This window comes from Octopus bimaculoides, chromosome 4, assembly GCF_046866305.1.
Source record: "Octopus bimaculoides isolate indiv1 chromosome 4, ASM4686630v1, whole genome shotgun sequence".
Lineage (NCBI taxonomy): Eukaryota > Metazoa > Mollusca > Cephalopoda > Octopoda > Octopodidae > Octopus > Octopus bimaculoides.
Genome location: NC_142931.1, coordinates 147,131,123 through 147,143,622, shown reverse-complemented (window position 1 = coordinate 147,143,622; position 12,500 = coordinate 147,131,123). Strand labels below are relative to the sequence as shown.

Below are 12,500 nucleotides of genomic sequence, written 5' to 3'. Positions count from 1 at the left end.
TTTCAATCCTCCAACTGAGAGGCACATCTTTCCATAGGGTTGCACATATTCTGTTGTGAACAATAGCCATATCACAGTTTACCATGGGTTGATTCCTATGAGCTCTCTGGTGGTTGACCAGGCCCAACAGATGTGGAGATAAGGACACATGCATACATACATATATATATATGTAAAAAGCACCATCTGAGTGTGGCTGATGCCAGTGGCCCCTGACTGGCTCCTGTGCCGGTGGCACATAAAATGCACCCATCACACTCCTGGAGTGGTTGGCGTTAGGAAGAGCATCCAGCTGTAGAAACCTTCTCAGATCAGATTGGAGCCTGGTGCAGCCTCCTGGCTTGCCAGTCCTCAGTCAGACATATGCCAACAAGGAATATGAATATTCTTTTCTACTCCAGGCACAAGGCCTGAAATTTTGGGAGGGGGGGGCAGTCGATTAGATCGACCCTAGTACACAACTGCTACTCAATTTATTGGCCTCAAAAGGATGAAATGCAAAGTTGACCTCAGCAGAATTTGAACTGAGATTGTAAAGACAGACAAAATACTGCTAAGCATTTCGTCCTGCATGCTAACGATTCTGCCAGCTTGCTGTCTTCAGGAATATGAATATTAACACATTAACTACCATAGCCTGTCACTGGCAGAGTTGTGTGGACTGTGTGATGAACCACTGGTGGGACATGTGGCAGTCAACATGTTAAATGATAATGGTGATGATGATGTGTGTGTGTTTGTGATATGTATATCATTACTTATATCCTTCTTTTGTTTGTTTGATTGTTTTTTTTTCTTCTTTTTTTTTATTCTCAGGCTATGCAGATGAAGAATCTCCCTGTCACTGGGTACGAGAGCGGTTTATTCATGTGATGAATCTACGACAGAAAGCCTTGGAGAAAGCCAAACGAGTGTGGGCCGATTACCTCTTTGTAAGTTGCTTTCTCTTTAGATTACATCTTCATGTCACTGGGCTCTCTTTGGCCACTATTCTCGCCAGTGGAGTGACCACTCACTGGACTGTCTTTAGGTGTGCTGATGTCTTTCGACTTAATGACCACCTGTTGCCCTGCCTTTGATATCTATCTATATATCTATCTATCCCTCTTCTTGTATGCATGTGTGTGTGTTTGTGTATGTATATGTATACATATATATATATATATACATATCAGAATGTAACCACATGTGAAGTGTTGGTGATTTTTTTCCTCCTCCTTCCTTTTCTATTGGACTTTCCTCTGTCTCTTGTTTCTGACAAAGAGCTTTGCTCAAAACGTAAAACCACCTTTCTTTCCTTCCCCAAGTGCCTGCTAATACTTTACATGTACCACATCCTTGCGTTGTTGTTTTTTTTTTTGTGTTTGTTCTTAGTTATATATATATATATATATATATATATATATATAGAAAAAAGTCAAGGTAGAGAATGCTAAAATAATTGTATAAAAAACATTTCAGTACCGGTTTCGGTCATTGAGACTTTTTCAACTCTAAGTATGGAAGACAATTAAATTTTGGAAAAATTAAATGAAAAGTATTTTAAGAGAATATTTGCAGAGTATTCAAATACAAACAAGGAAAATGCCTCTTGTAATTGAATACTCTGCAAATATTCTTTTAAAAAACTTTTCATTTAATTTTTCCAAAATTTAATTGTCTTCCATACTTAGAGTTGAAAAAGTCTCAATGATTGAAACCAGTACTGAAATATTTTTTATACAATTAAATTATTTTAGCATTTTCTACCTTGACTCATATATATATATATCAACTTGTGTGTTCCTTTTCAACCTTCTATATATATATATATATATATATATATATATATATATATATATATATATATATATATTGTGGTCTTGATGAGGTAGAAAGTTGGAGTATTTCCAGTGCAGCACTCAACCCATGCCCAAGAGTATCTACACTCTTGAATTGGAGTCTCGAGGAAGACCGAAATCCTGTTGGTGTAGAAAATCCAGGTACCACACTGGTAAACCCAGTGTGTGGGTTTAGCAATGAGTAAAATATAATCCAAATTAGATGACAAAGAAAGAGCTGAACACATCTTTAATGACCAGTTACAATTGTTTCAGCACCAGCCTGTTTGTAATGCTATTGCATGCAAAATTACAGGTGAAATGTTAGGTAATATATGTGTGGTTTTATACGTTAGAGCAGTACTTCATCACACTTGCACCAAAAACTGTTTTTTCACATTGTAAGCACAATTCTACGTGTTTTGTGCTGACATGTTGACTGTCAGTTGAAAGAATACTCAATATCAGAACAAAGATAAATGCTGTATTTATTTTGGTGGAATCGGTCTCTTGCTTGTCAGCATTATCATGTTTCTTGTTTTTTCCTCTTTCTTTTTCCTCAATTTTTTTCTTCCATCCCCCTTACACCCATTATCATATTTCCTCTCCACCACCATCACCATACCCTGTGACAAGAAAACTATATATAGATATGCAAACCCCATCAATTCTAAGTCATGAATTGCTTGAATATCCTGCGCATCCACCGATGAAATTCAGAGTAACAAAAGATGAAATTGACCCAAATAAAATAGAAATATATATATATATATATATATATATATATATATATATATATACAGAGAGAGAGAGAGAGAGAGATTAATATAGATAGATAGATGCATGAAGCTTGCTTCCCAACCACATGGCTCTGGGCTCATTCCCAATGTGTGGCATGTAGGACAAGTGTGTTCTACTATAGGATTAGGCTGACCAAAGCCTTGTGAGTGGATTTGGTAGATGGAAACTGAAAGAATCCTGTCATATGTGTGTGTGTTTCTTCTGTGTTTGTCCTCCACCACCGCTTGACAACTGGTGTTGGTTTGTTTACATCCTCATAAACTAGCAGTTCAGCACCGGAGACTGATAGAATAAGTACAAGCTTTAAGAAAATGTCCTGGGGTTGATTCTTTCAACTAGAAATTCTTCAAGACGGTGCCCCAGCATGGCCGCAGTCTAAAAACTGAAACAAATAAAAGATAGAAGATAAAAATGAGAATCTAGGCACATGAATGCGTAGGGTGCCAGAACTGGCTAGGCACAATAAGATGGGGTTCACAGGAAGAAAAGGAGAGAGAGAGAGAGGACGACATTAGAATCTATTAATTGAATATAATTGACAAAAGCATTTTTCCTTCTCGTAGATATGGAGAAGAATATGCTCACAGGCATAGAGAGAGGGAGAGAATGAAAGAAACATAAGCCTGTTGATGTCAAAAAAGCCATGCCGAATAGGCGGCACCGAAACAGCTATGCCAAAATGTCTCAAACCTTGTAGATGTCCCCTCATTGGCCGTGAGGTTTCTCTCCAAGATGTGTTAGTCAAAGGTTTATAAGCAATACACAGAAGCAAAGAGAAGCCAACAGACCTCTTTTCTGAGTGGTTTTGCTCCAATTCCTTATGGAATGAGAAAACATGGGGGCCACACCCATTGTTGAATCACAACTGTTAAAAATATTTGTACTGTTGTTGAATGTGATGGGGACAAGCTCCTCCAGTCTATTGAAACGTTCATATCACCACCACCACCACCACCAATACCACCACCACCACCACCACCACCATCACCACCACCACCACCACCATCATCATGATATTGGTTGTGGGAGATGTTGGAAGTTTTGATGGTGATGAAGTTAGTAGTGGTGGTTGGGGGATGGGCCAGTGGTGGTGGTGATAGCAATTTTAACACTAGTGAGAGTAATGGTGGAAGGGATAATGTTGTGGTGGTGGTGGTGGTGGTAATAATAATAGTGCTGTCTGTATCACTTACTGGTGGTGGGGGTAATAACAGAAGTTGGGTGGTACCAGTACTTATTATAGCAGTTGTAGTACTTTTATTTGTAACAACAGCAGCAGCATTTTTTAGAATTTTATTTGAAGAAATCCTCTTTCCATTCAAAGTTTGGGACATTAATTCAAGACATTCGTATGATACTTAATCCAACAATTATATATCTGTAATCCAATAACATGCTCTCCCTCTCTCTCTCCCTCTCTCTTGTATGTGTGTGTGTGCATGTGTGTGTTGTGTGTGTGTGTGTGTAGATTTGGTGAAACAAATTGGAACATAGTTCTCAGGGAGATTCAGCATGACACACAAAATGACAAGGCTGGGCCTTTGAAATACGGGTACCACTCGTTTTTGCCAGCTGAGTCGACTGGAGAAATGTGAAATAAAGTGTCTTGCTCAAGGACACAACGTGTCGCCGGGAATCGAACTCATCACCAGGAATTGAATTCACAACCTTGCAACCATGATGTGAATACCCGAACCATTAAACCATCAAGTGTTAGAAGAAATGGTAAAAAGAGAGAACATCATTGATATTTGAAAACTTTTTAAAGTGTTCTTGTCTTTTGGTTTCTTCTTCTTCTAATGTCTGATTCTTAACATCCATCAAATTATATTCTTTCGACAAAATATCACAAAAACCCTTTTACTTTCGTTTTTCTATTGAAGAAAGCCAAATATTGTGGTTTATAACATTATGTTAAAAATAGAGCTCTTATATCTATGGCTATTTCTTTTGTGCATAAGCACATTTTAGCCATATTATGCATGTGTGTGTGTGTGTGTATGGGTGTGTATGCGTTTGTGTGTCTGTATGTGTAAGTTTAATGCACTTGGTACCACAATACCAGATGGAACACTATAGACATTTCAAGAATAAAAATTTTACTTTCGGTTTTGAAAAGTTCAGTGACTTGCTGTCTTTCTCTCTCTCTCTCTCTCTCTCTCTCGCACGCACGCACGCACGCACACACACACACACACACACACACACACACACACACACACACACACACACACACATGCTTGTCTTCAACTGAATGGACATTCCTTCAATTGTTAAATACAAACTGTTTATATACACCCTGCCAATCATACTGTTCAATAACTGCAGTATAGAGTGATGCATTATATACATATGTATGTATGTATACAAATGGATACATATATATACACACATGTACATTTATATGTGTGTGTGTGTGTGAGCCAATGGTATGCATTCATCAAAATTCTTCATTTCAATGTTGGTGACTTCTCTGTGTAAAATATTTTACAAGCAAACATCACTGTTCAAAAACCAACAGAATATTCTTTTTTTTTTTTCAATTTTTTGTTTTGCTTTTTGTTTTTCATTTTTTCGTTTCCTGTAAAAATATCTTTTACTTAAAAAACAATTTCTATTCCTACCGATTCCCTGAATAGCCTTTTATTGAATTGGTAGCACCTAGAATGGCCGTGACTTCAATAACTTATTAAAATATTGAGTCATGTATTTTCCTGCTTGGCATCTAAAGAAGAGAGCTTTTAGAATTTTTCAAACTTTCCTGGCATTCATCCAATGTGATGGCTATTGAATGATGTAGAAAGTTCTTTCACTCAATTCTTCTTGTCTTTGATTAATGTTTGCTGGAAGCAATAATAATTATAACGGAGTATGCCACAGGCTGCTCTCCTATTGGAAACGCCAATTTCCTGTTGACATAGGCAGCAGTTTTTAAAGATTTCACACAAACTTTAAACTGTTATTTCTGCCATTGAATATGGAAGCAAGATTCTATAAGTGTTGCTCAGCTTCTTCCTTCGTCCCGCTCCATCCCGCTCCATCCCTCTCTGACCACCACTGCAGGTATCTTAGCAACCCCGTATCTTCTTCTCTTCCTTCGCATAGCTGTCATCATCATCTTAAATATACTCTGACTGTAATAATTTCATCTTTTGCACAAATTTTTTTCTTCTTGTGGTTATAGATGCAAGCATAGGTATGTGGTTAAGAAACCTGCTTTGCAACCATCTGGTTCTGGTTTCAGTCCCACTGTATAGCACCTTAGGCAAATGTCTTCTACTATAGCCCTGGGCCAAGCTATGTCTTGTTAGTGAATTTGGTAGATGAAAATTGTGTGGAAGCTTGTGTTTTATTTTGTACATATATACATATATATCATCATCATCCATTGTTCTAAATCCGGGTTTTGTCCCCATTAATAGGGGTGGCTAGATCTACCTCAATGCCGTAGCAACCGAGGTTGGCAGGTGCAGCCCACCCCAACTTTTGGGCTGGCTGGTGCTCATTCTCCCTTGTTATCATCAGGCTGTTTTGGAGCTGGATTTTCTACAGGTGAACAGAAAAACGTACATTGAATGCACAAATGGACGGAAAGCAGACACAGAAGGTCCCTAATTCTTCATCAGATGGTGTTACTAAGTTTCACACCATTAATGATAAAACTGAGATGCTTCTCATGCTGGCGGTGCCTGAGAAAATTGCAGAGAATATTGGACTGTGGCCAGCCTTTCTTTCTCTTCCTTTTTTTACACTGTCGCGTAGCTGACCGGTCGTAAATTCTCTAATCTCCACCAGCACTCATCTTGTTGTTTGTTGTCTTTCTGATCCTTTAGGATTGTTCTCTAAGTGTTACCCACCAACTGTGTCTTTTGAGCCCAGAGGTTATATTTTGCTCGTTTCTTATTTATTTCATCTTTGTCCTTCATCCATCGTCTTAAATTACATTTATTCACTTTCGTATGTCTACTTCTGTATCGCCTGGATTCCATGTATTGTTTGTTCTCGGTCTTATATTCTCCATAACTTTCGCAGCCACAGCCAGCACGGAAAGTGTCTCAGTCTTATCATTAATGGTGCGAAACCAAGTAATACCATCTGGTTGATAACTGATGACGAGTCATGCACCTTCTGTGTCTGTTTTCCATCAGTTTCTGCACTCAATGAATGTTTTTCCATTCGTCTGTGCATTCATTATATGTTTTTTACTTTTTGTTTGTGCAATTTTTTTCACTTATCATCATCATCCGTTTTCCATGCTGGCATGGATGGGTTGGACGGTTTGACTGAGGCCTGGAAAGCTGCACCATGCTCCAAGGTTTCTACAGCTGGATGCCCTTCCTAACGCCAGCCACTCCGAGAGTATAGTGGGTGCCTTTACGTGCCACCGGCACGGCAGTCGGTCAGGCGGCACTGGCATTGGCCACGTTCAGATGGTGCTTTTTGTGTGCCACCAGCACAGGAGCCAGTCATGCAGGCCTAGCATTGATTACATTTGGATAGTACTTTTTACGTGTCACTGGCACAGGGTCCAGTCAGGGAGTACTGGCATTGGCCATGTTTGGATGATGCTTTTTATGTGTGCCACCGGTACAGGAGCCAGTCAGGTGGACCTGGCATCGACCACATTCAGATGGTGCTTTTTACGTGCCACTGGCACGGGAGCCAGTAAGGGGTCACTGGCCACAGCTACAATATTGGTTTTACTTGACTCAGCAGCTCTTCTCAAGCATATCATAATCATCCAACACATCAGGGGTACTCTTAACTGGGCCAGACATGCAAGGCTGCGATCTCAATTTAGTTGCCGGGTCTTCTCAATCACAGCATATCTCCAAAGGTCTCGGTCTCCTGCCATTGCCTCTGTGAGGCCCAATGTTCAAAGGTCATGCTTCACTACCTCATCCCATGTCTTCCTGAGTCTACCTCTTCCACAGGTTCCTTCCACACACACACACATTCTCATCCATGTGTGTGGTTTTGTGTCAGTGCCTGTCTCTCATTGCCGCTTGACAACCAGTGTTTATGTCCCTGTAACTTAGCAGTTCAGCAAAGGGACTGATAGGATAAGTACCAGGCTGAGATCAATTTGCATGGCTAAAAATTCTTCAAGGCAGTGCCCCAGCATGGCCACAGTCTTGTGACTGAAACAAATAAAAGACAGAAGATAATTCATGCCTCCCGAACACCCCATTTTTATGTTTACTTACTTCAGTGCTTCCCTCTGGTGGAAATTTTATCAATTAATCAGTTGTTTAAAATCCTCTGTAAAAAAAATTTAAAAAAAGCAAAGAAACAAACCGAAAAAAAAACATTATCTAAACCTTTGCTTCATTAAAAAAAGTAAAATAAAAACATTAAAAAAAAAAAATCAATCAAGTGGGATTTTAAAAATTATTTTTAATGTTTTTTTTCTGTTTTGTATTTTTGCAAATATTAATTGCCACAAGTGTAATAGTGCTATCTGATCTGAAATGCTACTTGTGTGTGTGTATGTCTTTCTTTCTCTCTCTCTCTCTCTCTCTCAAATATCATTTTAATCCCACCAAAGGTTCGAGTCATTAAGCCGATTGTCTTCCACAATTTTCTCTCCACTTGCAGAAACCCATTAAATTCTTTCTCTCTCTTCATTATTGAATCAATCAAACATTTTCATTTATTTATTGGTATTCTTCATTTTTAGAAATTCTTATATTTTTTATATTTTTCTATATTCTTGTATATTTTTATTCAGGTTTTTTTTTGTATTATATTTTAAATTCTTATATTTTTACATTTTTTATTTACATGTGTTTATATTCTTAGATTTCTTTAACTTTCTTCTTTTTAATCATATATTCTTATATTCCTATGTTTTATATTCTTATATTGCAGTATTCTTATGTTTTTTTTTATATATTATCTTTATTGATGTTTTCACTCTCAAATCTGACCATATTATCTCATGTAAACAAATAGTTTGTTTTTTCTTCTTCTTTTTTCCCCAAGAAGAAATTTTCTCCAGAGTGAAACAAAATTCTTGTCATCAGTTAACTTGTTTGTTTCTAGATATTTTATATCTCAATATCTCTTGAGGGGTTTTGTTGTGTGTGTGTGTGTGTGTGTGTGTGTGTGCGCGCAAATCTTTCATTTATTGAAGAAATAATGTTAGTACAAACTTTTGATTTAAATTATTTTTTTGATGTTTTTATTATTATTTTTTTTCCTACTGTCTGCAAGCGACATAATTATCCAACATTTAGCTATTAATGTAGTGTAAAGCTGTCATTTTCTTCATTATCATCTTCATCATCAGCAGCATAATCATCATCTTCATCCTCATTCAAAAAAAAAAAAAAGAACTCAAACTGAAACCTGTGTGGTGATGATGGCTAATACAAAAAAAAAAAAATCAATTGTTATTTTCACTGTAAAAGTCTGTAAATGATTCTTGGTTTATATGCCATTAATTTAACATACATACCTCTATGCTCTGTAGCTTGATGGTCATGCTCTCCCTCTCTCACACACATAGAGTCTCTTTTTCTCTCTATCTCTCTTTCACTCTGTAATTCTTAGGCACAAGTTCAGTCCTCACCATACCCTGGTTGTCTCTTCAAAGCAAGGCCAAATGGCACAGCGCCTTTCTAAAGTGAGGAACTTTCAATGTCAAACCATTGGTTTTCTAGTATAATCACGTCAAGTTGATTGTGATGACATATTATATTCACTTGACTAAGTTGGAATGCAGTATCTGTAGTATATTTATGTGTGTGTGTGTGTGTGTATATATATATATATATATATATATATATATATATATATATATATATATATATATATATACACATATGGGAGTAACTGTCTTTGAAGACTTATATTGTTGTTGAATGCTCAAAATGAGGAGTAGATAGACAGCCGACAACTGATGAAGGGTCCTTTCTCTGTGTTTTTCTCATTGTTTACATATTTCATGTTATTTGCACTGTTGGTGATGTCCTGTACCCATATATGCATGTATATATATATATATATATATATATATATATATATATATATAAGATTTCTGGTAAGGTAACTGCAAGAGAAATATCTAGCCAAAGACAAACCTCTGCACTTGGCTTTTGTTGACATGGAAAAAGCCTTTGACAGGGTTCCCCGATCCCTTATCTGGTGGTCAATGCAGAAACTAGGGATAGATGAGTGGTTGGTAAGAGCTGTACAATCCCTGTAAAGGGATGCTGTCAGTGAGGTGCAGGTTGGCAATGAGTATAGTGAAGAATTCCAAGTAGAAGTAGGGATTCACCAAGGGTCAGTCCTCAGCCCCCTCTGATTCATTATAGTCCTCCAGACAATAACAGAGGAATTCAAGACAGGCTGCCTCTGGGAGCTCTGAGAGTGTAGTGACTAGAGTAAGAGTAGCTTGGGTAAAGTTCAGGGAGCTCCTACCTCTGCTGACAACTAAGGGCCTCTCGTACAGGATGAAAGGTAGACCGTATGATGCATGTGTGCGAACTGCCATGCTACACGGCAGTGAAATATGGGCTGTGACTGCTGAGGACATACGTGGGCTTGAAAGAAATGAAGCTAGTATGATCCACTGGATGTGTAATGTTAGTGTGCATACACGACAGAGTGTAAGTGCCCTGAGAGAAAAGTTGGGCATAAGAAGCATCGAATGTGGTGTGCAAGAGAGACGACTGCACTGATATGGTCATGTGTTATGTATGAACGAAGACAGCTATGTGAGGAAGTGCCACTCCCCAACTGTAGAAGGAACCTGTGGAAGAGGTAGACCCAGGAAGACATGGGATGAGGTGAGGAAGCATGACCTTTGAACGGAGCTTATGTCTCCATTGGGCCCTCACAGAGGCAATGACAGGAGACTGAAACATATGGAGATATGCTGTGATTGAGAAGACCTGGCAACTAAAGTAAGATCACAGCCATGCATGTCCGGCCCTGTTAAGAATACCCTTGATGCATCAAGCGATATGATATGCTTGAGAAGACCTGTTGAGTCAGGTAAAACCAATATCATAGCTGTGGCCAGTGCCCCCAGACTGGCTTCTGTGCCGGTGGCACGTAAAATGCACCATCCAAACATGGTTGCTCTGACTGGCTCCGATGCCAGTGGCATGTAAAAAGCACCAGCCAATCGTGGCCGATGCCAGTACCCCCTGACTGGCACTTGTGCCTCTGGCACATAAAAAGCCCCATCTAAATGTGATTGATGCCAGGCTCACCTGACTGGCTCCATTGTGGGGACACATAAAAAGCACCCACTACCAGTGGTTGGCGTTAGGAAGGGCATCCAGCTGTAGAAACCTTGCCAGATCAGATTGGAGCCTGGTGCAGCCTTCTGGCTTGCCAGCATTGTCAAACCATCCAACCCATGCCAGCATGGAAAGCAGACGTTAAACGGCAATGATGATGAGATATATATATATTTACACGCACACGCACACACTTACACACACACACACACACACACACACACACACACACACACACACACACACACACACACACACACACATGATTATGCAGCTATGTTTCATGTCTGAAACTGGATTAGCTTCTGTAATGGCCTTAACCATTAGCTATTACACTTTACTCGTCTATATCTCACATTAATCTTTATGGTTAGATTTCAGTTTCACATCTTATTGTGTAAACATTTTCTGAGAATATTGCAAATCTCTAATTTTCTCTTGAAATTTTTTAGAATATGTTTCCGATAAATCTTTTACCAAATGAATGTTGATAATCATTTCCATCTTCTTTGGCTTCAGAGGAATCTTTCTAACATCTCTCGAGATAAACAATAAAATAAGATTAAATTGCTTTGTTGTGTAAATCTTGAGATAATCACTGATCTTTAAAATATCCATCTGGACTAACTGAAATCCATTAGTTTTTCTTTCATAATGTTTGCAGTTATCGGAGATAGGTTTCTTTCATATATACATATAAATATATACACACACACACACACACACACACATATAAATATGTGTGTGTATGGATATATATATATATATATATATATATATATAAAATGTGTATATATATATATATATATATATATATACACACATTCACACACACACACACACACACATATATTTAGATATTTATATATGCACACATATATATATATATCTATCTATATATATATATGTATGTATATATCTATATGTATATATATATGTATGTATATATCTATAAGTATATATATATGTATGCATATCTATATGTATATATATATATGTATGCATATATGTATGTATATATATATATATGTATGCATATCTGTATGTATATATATATATATATATATGCATATCTATATGTATATATATATATATATATGCATATCTATATGTATATATATATATATATATATATATATATATATATATATATATATATATATATGCATATCTATATGTATATATATATGCATATCTATATGTATATATATATGCATATCTATATATATATATATATGCATATCTATATATATATATATATATATATATATATATATATATATATATATATATATATATATGCATATATATATATATATATGCATATATATATATATATATGCATATATATATATATATATGCATATATATATATATATATGCATATATATATATATATATGCATATATATATATATATATGCATATATATATATATATATATGCATATATATATATATATATATGCATATATATATATATATATGCATATATATATATATATATGCATATATATATATATATGCATATATATATATATGCATATATATATATATATATGCATATATATATATATATATATGCATATATATATATATATATGCATATATATATATAATATATATATG

General features: G+C 36.5%; 1 protein-coding gene across 1 annotated transcript in view; it reads left to right on the top strand.

Annotated features, from left to right (window-relative positions):
• The window catches only part of LOC106878759 (procollagen galactosyltransferase 1), a 119,568-nt gene that overhangs the window by 89,096 nt on the left and 17,972 nt on the right, over positions 1 to 12,500 (top strand). Inside the window, exon 3 of the mRNA XM_052967583.2 lies at positions 817 to 932. Within this exon, the coding sequence (XP_052823543.1) occupies positions 817 to 932 (116 nt within the window). The remainder of the gene's footprint in view (positions 1 to 816; positions 933 to 12,500) is intronic.